Source organism: Euleptes europaea, chromosome 4 (genome assembly GCF_029931775.1).
Source record: "Euleptes europaea isolate rEulEur1 chromosome 4, rEulEur1.hap1, whole genome shotgun sequence".
Classification (NCBI taxonomy): Eukaryota; Metazoa; Chordata; class Lepidosauria; order Squamata; family Sphaerodactylidae; genus Euleptes; species Euleptes europaea.
Window position 1 is genome coordinate 102,397,194 of NC_079315.1, and position 10,564 is coordinate 102,407,757.

At 44.9% G+C, this 10,564-nt stretch overlaps 1 protein-coding gene across 1 annotated transcript in view; it reads right to left on the reverse strand.

Moving 5' to 3' along the window:
- Positions 1-9,526, reverse strand: part of GHR (growth hormone receptor) — a 79,145-nt gene extending 69,619 nt beyond the window's left edge. The window contains exon 1 of the mRNA XM_056848153.1: positions 9,439-9,526. Coding sequence (XP_056704131.1) covers positions 9,439-9,508 — 70 coding nt within the window. The 5' untranslated portion in view covers positions 9,509-9,526. The remainder of the gene's footprint in view (positions 1-9,438) is intronic.
- Positions 9,527-10,564: the final 1,038 nt, after the last annotated feature.

A 10,564-nucleotide genomic window follows, 5' to 3' on the forward strand; every position in this document is an offset into this window, starting at 1 on the left:
ATATCCAGTATTTCAATGCATGGTTATTAGGCTAAACAGTCCAATGTGTATGTGTTTCCCCTAAAGATAACGGAATTAAGCTGTAATGTGAGTGTTATATTAGTTAAGCCAATTTTTTTTTCAGGCAACAAGTATCTGCTCCTTCCATTTATTTCTTAATAAAGCCATAAAGGCAGATCACGTGACGATCCACAAGTCACTGGGTATGTACAACTGTCAGCTGCAAATTGTTCAAACATCATGTTTTGTTACAAAGAGTTCTGTGTGCAACCACTAAGCCAAATAAGTTATGCAGTGAGCCTCTTTTATAGTTTAGCTACTTATGTAGGAGGGGAACAACACCCACTTGTGGGGAAATACTACACACCCACAACTATTTGCCTGGAAGTTTTGGCATGGGTGTGGTTGTTGTTGTTTTAAATACGCTCCCAGATGTTAGGAAGTTTTCTCCTCAGAGCTCAGCTTATAGCACAAAGGAACATTGTGCTCTTTTTCACGTGCAGAGCATTTCTTGACTATCAATCAATCAGAAGCTGAGCTCCTATTGCCTTTGAAGAAACTAAAGGTTGTAGTTTACAACTTGTGCAGGACAGCGAAGCGTCTGTAATAGGACTGCTCTAATGTTAATCAAATGTAGTTTGCACCCTGACATTGCTGGTTTTTAGCTTGGATTAACAGCCAGACAGGAGCCACAAGAACTAAGCCAGACAGCCAACAGAAGACCACGATGGCAAAGCTAGAATCTCCACTCTCCAAACGTCAACTGAAATCATGATTTAACTTGCTGAACTGAGCCTGGCCTCCCCAAAGAACACCAACGAGAACAGCATGTCTCCTTGCAAGAAGAGAGACAAGAGGAATGCCTTAACCACAGTTTCCCCAACGTAGATATAACACTCGACCACGATTATGATAAATTGTGGTTTGCGAGCCCACTTCAAACAAAACATTAACCAACATGATTGATTCAGGTGTCTGGATGTGGCCACGGCTAAAGGAAGCAAACCACGACAAAGCCAGATGTGGCTCCCAGGCTGCAATTTGCCCACCTCTGCCATAAATGCTCACAGAATCATAGAGTTGCAAGGGACCACCAGGGTCATCTAGTCCAACCCCCTGCATAATGCAGGAAATTCACAACTACCTCCCCCCCACACCCCCAGTTATCCCCACTCCATGACCAGAAGATGGCCACGATGCCCTCCCTCTCATGATCTGCCTAAGGTCATAGAATCAAGCATTGCTGACAGATGGCCATCTAACCTCTTCTTTAAAACCTCCAGGGAAGGAGAGCTTACCACCTCCTGAGGAAGCCTGTTCCACTGAGGAACCGCTCTAACTGTTAGAAAATTCTTCCTAATGTCTAGATGGATTTAATTTAAACCTGTTGGTTCTGGTCCGACCTTCTGGGGCAACAGAAAACAACTCGGCACCCTCCTCTATATGACAGCCCTTCAAGTACTTGAAGAGGGTTATCATATCACCTCTCATTCTTCTCCTCTTCAGGCTATACATACCCAGCTCATATCCTAGAGTACTTTAGTACTCTTCTCGAGGTACAGAGACAGGCAACCTGTCCTGGGCCAACACAAGTCAGGGCCACTAACACACTGGTTGCCTAAGGACTGTGGACAACCAAGGTTGGGCAGCGGCTTACCCATTCGCCTATCTACCACATCAACATTTGTTATTATTAATGCATATATCATCTTTAAACACTACACAGTAAACTATGTACTTATCTATATCTGCATATTCATCTACTGACAGCATTTGGGAGATATATGAGAGACGCAAGAGTCTGGCCTTTTATGCAGGGATGTTTCCCTGCTGTCACCCCCGCTGACTGCTTTGGGGCATGCCTTTTCTGCCCATCAGAGGTCACCTTGTTCTCCCCATGCGTTTTGCCCACATTTTCCAGATTCTGGCTAAAACAGCATCTTGAAAACACAGGCAAAATGCGTGGGGAGAGCGCGGCGACCTCTGACGGGCGGAAAAGGCATGCATAATCAAAAGGAAGCCCTGAAGCAGTCGGCGGGGGTGACCACGGTGAAAAGTCTCTTTATGGCCCCAGGTTCCCTATCTACAGTCCTGCTTCACCCAATGCCTCTGAGGCCTGCTTAGGGTATCACCATTTCCATATGCAAGATCCACCAAGATCAGGGCCTTTTCAGTAGTTACCCCATTGCTGCAGAAGGCACTGCCCTAGGAGGCTCATTTAACCCCAACTTTTGTTTCCTCTCAAGTAAAAATAGTTGACACTACACTTTTGAGTTCTAACCTAGGGTTGCCAACCTCCAGGTGGGGGGGTCTGGAGATCTCCCAGAATTACAGCTGAGCTGCAGATGACAGGGATCAGTTCCCCTGGAGAAAATGGCTGCTTTTGAGGGTGGACTCCACAGCATTGTACTCTACCCCAAATCTCCAGGAATTTCCCCACCCAAGCTGGCAACCCTGTTCTAACCTGCAGTTGGTCATTCCATCTCATTAAAGCTTGTTCTTAAAATTAATGTACACAGGAACACATGAAGCTGCCTTACACTGAATCAGACCCTTGGTCCATCAAAGTCGGTATTGTCTACTCAGACCGGCAGCGGCTCTCCAGGGTCTCAGGCAGGGGTCTTTCACATCACCTCCTTGCCTAGTCCCTTTAACGGGAGATGATGAGGATTCAACCTGGGGCCTTCTGCATGCCAAGCAGAGGCTCTACCATTGAGCCACGGCCCCTCCCTAATGTAGGGTTTTCACTGTGTCAAGCTCTTGTTTCCCCGAGCGGCTCTGTAAATCTCTTTCAAAACAAGACTTTGAAAGCGGAACAAAAATGTAATAAATACACAAATGGGCAAACCAGTGGCCACACAAGATCACTGCGTTCGTCTTTTGTGCAACAGATTCACAATCTGATTTTTCAAAATGTCAAAGCACTCTAATGTTTGCTGTGAATTTGTGGTACTAACAGCTGTAGTGTACCTTCTTAACTTCCCATTATGGAACTGCATAATAGTTTATGGGTTGCCATGGGTGGCAAAGTAGCTGGCTCCAAACAGGCACTGTTTTATGAAGTGCCTGGCAGGCGATCAACACAGCTGCTTGTTAACAGGATGTATTTGCATATAATGGCTCCATCTTGGCCAAATGCATGTTATCATAAACGGGCTTCAGCTGCCTTTTAACTTCATTACTCCCGCCATTTTGATTGAGTACCAGGCAATTTGAAAGGACAAATTATTAGCAGAAGTTCATTTGGGGGGAAAAAAAATCCCTGACCTTAATTTAAATTATGACACTAGGAAAAAAACGGCACTGTCGTGTTTAGCTGAAAGGCTCCCCCCACAAAACTCTGTTGAAGCCCCCACCACAAATGACAGACTGAAAGCTTGTAGGTTAGCGACCTTGCTTTATGTGTGTGTGTGTGTAGAAAGAGCAACACCAGGAGAAAATGTCACAGCAATTGTAATAAACTCAACCCACTTAAGAACTCATTATCTTTCTTTAAATCGATTCAGTGATTAAATTTGCATATTACGTTAAAGTAAGGGGAACAAAACATTAGCTTTGCATGCATGAGCTCCAACATTCAATCCCTGGAATCTCCACTTAAAGGATCTCAACTAGCAAGTGCTGAGAAAGACCTTCCTTGACTTGAGACCCTGGAGACCCAACTGACAGAGTAAATTTACTCCAGCGTGGTGTAGTGGTTAAGAATGGTGGTTTGGAATGGTGGACTCTGATCTGGAGAACAGGGTTTGATTCCTCACTCTTCCACAGGAGCGGTGGAGGCTAATCTGGTGAACCAGGTTGGTTTCCCCACTCCTACACATGAAGCCAGCCGGGTGACCTTGGGCTACTCACAGCCCTCTCAGCTCCACCTATTTCACAGGGTGTGTGTTGTGGGGAGGGGAAGGTGATTGTAAGCCGGTTTGATTCTTCCTTAAGTAGTAGAGAAAGTCGGCATATAAAAACCAACTCCCCCTTCTGTTCTCCCATGTGTAAACTGAACCTGCAAGTCTTGATTTTTGTACATCTTCTGTTTGGTCTTGCTTCCTCCCCACCTTAAATTTATGCAATTTTAACATTTCCCCCCTATCAACGAGTATGAATAGTGTATAATTGGCATTAAGCTGCTGTAAAAGAAACAAACTGGAAGGACCAGCAACAAAATGACCAAAATGGAAGGCTCACAATGACAACATACAAAACAAACCCCTCCCGAAGGGCACAGGTGCATATCTCTACTGCTTAGGCATCTTAAGAACGCAAAAAGGCTATTCAATAGGGTTGCCAATTGGCCAGTTTTCCATTGGCTTGATGGATTCCCCCCTAAGGTTGCCAGCTCAGGGTTGGGAAGTATCTGGAGATTTGGGGGCTGGGTTCGGGAAGGGTGGGGTTTGGGAAGGGGAGGGACTTCAATGCAATATAATGCCATAGGGTCCACCTTCCAAAGTGGCCATTTTCACCAAGTGAACTAACTTCTGTCGCCTGGAGATCAGCAGTAATCCCAGGAGATCTCTGGAGGCTGGCAACCCTATCCCCCTGAACAGCCGCCAAATGAGGGTTTTGTATATATGTAATGGAGGAAATAGGCCAGATTTTAACTGTTTAGTGCCTTTTACTGCCAATTATTTTGCTGTGCTACACCTCTGTAAGACTTTTACAGAGTAACATGTGCAGTCAATTTCAAATTTCACTTTCAGCCCAGGCTTTCCCCTGTTTCAAAAGCAGGTTTTGTAAACAATGCAGCTACCTTTTCTGCTCCCCCTACCCTTCTGACATCTTCCCTGCAAGTACCCAACCAATGGTAAAAGTTCCAGTAGTCCTCAAGTTTGCAGGGGAAACAGTTACAGATGACTAGAGAGAGCTTGTTTATCGTCTTTCTTCCCACACCAGCAATATCTACCAGTCTTGCAATAAAACCCACACAAAGCTGCCAGGAATCAGCCAATAAAACTATTAATCTAAAGTGGGACTACCAATAAAACAGATAATATTAAATGCCTGTCTACATTAAAACATTTCATAGGTATCCAGGGGTAACATAAGGAACCAGCTAAAACGGACAATGGTGGATGATTGATTCTAGAGAATCTGAGCCATTGTGGCAATTCCAAGTTCCCCTCAGAGAAGGGATGCTAACAGTGCGATCCTAACTCTCTTTAGGATTGCACTGTAAGCAAATACATGGAATTGACCATGGAAAAGAAAGAAATGGGGAAGAAAGACTCAACTTTTTTTTTTGAGTTTGTTCTTTTAATGGCATTGGGCTTTGTCCCCTTTCTTCATCTCAGCTGACTGGGCATGTTGATCCACACTTCAGTAACTAGAGGACTGACTACTGTAACGAGCTCTATGTGGGGCTGTCCTTGAGGACAACCCAGAAGCTTCCATAAGTTGTGAGCTCACAAATTAGATATTGACATCAAAGTACTCGATTGTCCACTTGTTTCTGGGTTCCTTGCAAGGTGCTGGTGCTTTATGTTTACAGATCTTTCCGGACTAGTTTTGTGCTTTAATCCCTATATTGTGTTTTGGGTCCCTATATTTAAAGAACAAATTGGGGCAGCCAGCATGTCATGTAACAGTATCATGTCTCCATAACTTGTGAATCAATACCTCCTTCCGCAAATTCAAACTTGCATAAAAAGAAAACAACAACTTTTCACGGTGCAGATTTATAGCGCCAAATCCAATGTTTGTAAGGACACACCGTCCAAACACTGCTTTGTTTTTCTTGATCATGTGCTCTTCATACACTTTTTCCCCCCCTTGTGGGGTACTGAATTATAACTGTCATGAGCTGTACGACAGAGGTTGAAACTGGATCAAAGTTTATTCCAGAATCAAAACAAAACAGGATGTGTCCAGGCTTTTCCATCGGGGAGAGATCATGTTTTGAAAATGCCTAAATTTACTCATGATGTGTTGTTCCATGAGCCAGGACGCATTCCTCAGCTTCTGTTCTACTGCCCTTTGCTTAACCCATACTAGTTTATTCTACAAATTGGATACATTATTTTGGCAGAATTAAAACCACACTCTTTGTGCTTGATGTAATCACCATTAGGATATTGTGATTTTAAAATTCTGTATACAGACGTCAGCGTAGTGTAGTGATTAAGTGCGGCAGGACTCTAATCTGGCGAACGGGGTTCAATCCCCCACTCCTCCACATGAAGCCTGCTGGGTGACTTTGGACTAGTCACAGTTATCTCAAAACTCTCTCAGCCCACACAGAGGCAGGCAATGGCAAACCACCTCTGAACATCTCTTGCCTTGAAAACCTGTGGCAAGGATGTCAAAAGTAAGGCCCGGGGGCTGGATCCAGCCCCTTGAGAGCTCTTATCCGGCCCACGAGCCAGCCATGGCAGCCACCCCCCGCCACTCTCGATCTGGGCTGGCAAGCCCGCAACGGGCAGCCATCCCCCCACCCTGGATCTAGGCTGGCAAACCCACTGCTATTGGCCTGCCAGCCAAGGAAACTACACCCCGCTCCCAATGTGGGCTGGCAAGGCATGGCAAGGCATAACCCAGCCCAACCAAGTGACATTTATGTCATATCCGGCCCTCGTAACAAATGACTTTGACACCCCTGCCCTATAGGGTCGCCATAGGTCAGCTGTGACTCCGTCATATTTAATGAAGACTTTTTTGACATATAAGCTTTTGAAGAGCAAAAAAAAAAAATGTTGGCAGGGTGGTGTCCGGTTGGAGCAATAGATTGTTCCTAGGTAGTGGGAGGTAGTAAATTCCGAAAGAGGATTGCACCAGGCATCTTTTGAATCTCCTCCATGGAACAGAATGTGTTATCAGAGGAAGCAATTTATATCCAAACTGAATTCAGGAAAGCTGGAAGAGATGTTTGTAGGCAATGCTGATAGTACGGGGTTGCCACCAATGCAAACTGATGGTATGTTGGCCCACTTCTCTGACTTTGTGAAAAGCCCCGGAGTAACATGGGACCCTCCCGGATGTCTGTGGAACAAATGCACATCCTGACCCCACCTTCTCCATGCAGGGGAATCTGACCACCAACATTTGAATAAGGACTAATGGATGTTTCAACCCATTAAGCCTTCCTGCCTTCCCTGCAGGAAGCCTCTCCCAATCCAGTTTTAGGGAACTTGCCCCACATGAGGAAGTGAGCCCCAATATCCCAATCAACTGAGAGTGCACATCCCACATATCTAAATACCCAAGTCATGTTTTACAACAGCTGTCCACCTTGCCTTCCCTGGCAGGTAGGCAAATATAGCTCTGCTCTGTTTGACTTCTTGGTGCATTTTATGGCTCTCTTCCCTGGGAAAACAAACGGATGTCAGGATCCCAATAACTCCCTGATGCACTTCAAAGCCCTTCACATCTCCAAATGGCAACAGTTGTTACCTTTAAAGCTCTTCATGGTGTGGGACTCACATTTCTAGTGTACCTGCCTTTCCCCATATGATCCCGTGTGCCAACTAAGGTAATCAAGCACCTCATTTTTGGTGTTCCCCTCTATGGGCCTTTTCCATCTCACAAGTGAATGTGAGCAAATCAGATCATGAACATTAGTAAAATGGTGCAAAGAGAGTACTGGGCAAGCTTTTGTGACAAGTCTGTGGTGATTCATGTTCAAAGGTTTGTATTAACGCCCCTCTTGTACATAAGGAGGCCACTGCTTATGTTCCAGAACAAGGCATGTCTTTTATGCAACATCTGCAACATGTAGTTTAAAAACTGACAGAATTGGGTCTTGCGTCTGACTTATTACATTTTTATCCCACACATCAGCAAAACTTAGCTTCTCAAGTGACTCAGAGGAGTAAAAAAAACTAATATGAACAACAAATAAAATTAAATACATATGTTTGCAGGGATGCTGGATCCAGGCATAATGGAAGGACTTATAAGGTTGCCAACTTTGGCTAGGGACATTTCTGGAGATTTGGGGGGGGGATGCCTCAGGAGAGTAGCGTCATAGTGGAGATGAGATGTCATAGAGTCCATCATCACTGACATTTTCTCCAGGGGAACTGATCTCTGGAGATCCGCTCTTTAATTCTGGGAGAACTCCTGGTCCCACCTTGAGGTTGGTAACCCTACGGAGGCATAGGTTGGTTCCTGCTTATGATCACATTGATTGTCAATGGCAGGCAGAGGGTGGGGGGCTCTCAGTTGGAGCTGGATCAAGGCATGCTGGGAAAATGCCAGGCCACTTGCTGATGGTAACTGGAAGGTCAGCTCTGAACGTGTGTTCTCTTTTGGGGGGGGAATGTAGCCTATCATTGACCTTAACAGATTTCTCTGTGGTAGGGTTGCCATGTCCAGGTTGGGAAATACCTGGAGATTTTGGGGGTAGAGCCTGAGGAGGGCAGGGTTTGGGGAGGGGAGGGACTTCATTGAGGTATAATGCCATACAGTCCACCTTCCAAAGCTGCCATTTTCTCCAGGTGATCTCAGTTGCCTGGAGATCAGATGTAATAGCGGGAGATCTCCAGCCACCACCTGGAGGTTGGCAACCCTACTCTGTGGCTATTTTTTTACGGTGCTTTGAGGGCTACATAAATCCTACCAGAATGACAAGATATTGAATGCACTCCTCATTAAGTCAAGTAACAGTCAAGATTCTCAGAAAGTATAAGAGGCTAATAGCATGGTGGGGACGGGGGAAGAGAAATTGTCTTCTCATACAGGGTTGCTGACCTGAAGCCTCTTAAAGCTGAGAGTGTTTGAGGGGCAAATTAATTTGCTTGCAATTAAACAGAATGAAACTGAGCATATTCCGTAACACAAAAGTGTGCCTGTGCCTGTCTGATTCATAAAAATGTATACCTTCCAGTGCTTTGACTGTGATCTTTCCAAAATCAGCTTTGGGAAAGATTGCAGCCAAGCAGGGGGCAATGGCAGAAGCATGACAAACAGAGGACCATATCATTTGGATGGTCCCCAAATAGTACTGTTGTAAGTAAGGAAAGGAGGAGCAAAAAACATCGATGTGGAAACTGCTCAATTGCATCACTTGAAGGAAGTCATGGTCATGGAGCTGCTACTGAAAAGGCCCTGCTCTTTGCTGCAGATGCCTTCAACCCCTATGGCAAGGAAACCCAAACTATGTTTGCCCCTATGGCAAGGAAACACAAACTATCTCCACAGGCAGGCAAGTTTATGTAAGGACAGATGATCTTTAGAGTCTGGCTTAATGCTAAATAACTGAGCCGAGCTTATCAGAAACCGCATTTATCTAGACCAGCTTTCGATAGCTGCCGTGAACACTCACAGAATACACACTGCCGTGACTCACACTGCAATCCTGTGCAGAGTTACTCTAGTTTAAGCCCTTTGATTTCCAGGGGCTTAAACTGGATCAACTGTGCACTGGATTACGGTGTAAATCTCTCATGCTAAGTACCTCAAACAGGGCTTAGTGTCAATGTCTGAAAGGCATTTCCTCGTAATACTCACCCACACTTGTGGAAAGAGATTTGTTTGCAGACACCAATGCCAAAGTAAACAGCCACAGCCAAAGATCCATACTTCTGGATTCTAAAACTGAAAAAAGAGACAACTGCGTTAGGCCCATTATAGTAAAGTCTTTTAAACATGTAAATGTTGATTCACCTCTCTCCTGGTTTATTAGATTTCTGGATGGAGTTTGGCCAAGATTTATGAAGGAAGCAGATTACAATAAATGTTATTGCCTTATAAAAGTCTACAATATATTAACAGTGTAAGAGGCAGGATATCCTAGTCCTGGACACTGCTGATCCACACATTACTGAAGAATGTTCAGGGCATATATGAGGTGGGGTCCAACCACATTTTTCACAGTCTCTTCCAATTCATGATCCAACATGCCTTTTGTCCATTAAGGCCCCATGATCCCCACCTAAGGTTGCTAGCACTGCCTCAGCAAAGTATGGGAAATTTTGAGGGGGAGTCCTAGGGAGGGTGGAGTTTGGGGAAGATGAGATATCACTTCTGGCTGACGCTTTAGGAATTTCCCCTAATCTTTCTGGTAAAGACCACAGAAACATGGGGATATTCCTAGGGTGCCACTAGGGAGGTCATTTTCCGACAATTTATTCTCCCATTCCTCAATTTCTCAAGGTTGGGGGATTGCGGCCAAGGGCAAGGGTTTATCTACCACATGCAGGCAAATGGCAAGCCTATACCCCGCACAGCCTTTCCGGGTGACCACCAGTGGAAAAGCAGGTTGGACCCCACCCATCAGTCTTATATGACTAAAAATGTTCCCCAAAAGAAACCAGGGAATTGTCATCTGGTGAGGGTACTGAGAATCCTATATTAGAGACACCCACCCTCCCCCTCTTATGGCAAAGGTTCCCAAGGTTCCTTGAGGACATGAAATGACAATTTATTCAACTACCCAGGGCAGATATGCTCACAGACTCCACCCTGTGTCAGAGACTCAGGATTAATCAGTTTAACTAAAACTGAGTACATTTTTTAAAAAAAAAATCTCATTCATTTCAGTTCTTAAATATCTCCCTTTGATGTCAACAGACCGTAAAAGAGTTTAAATTTGACGGGGTTGTCACCAGCCTTTCCCCCCTAACCTGATCGTTTC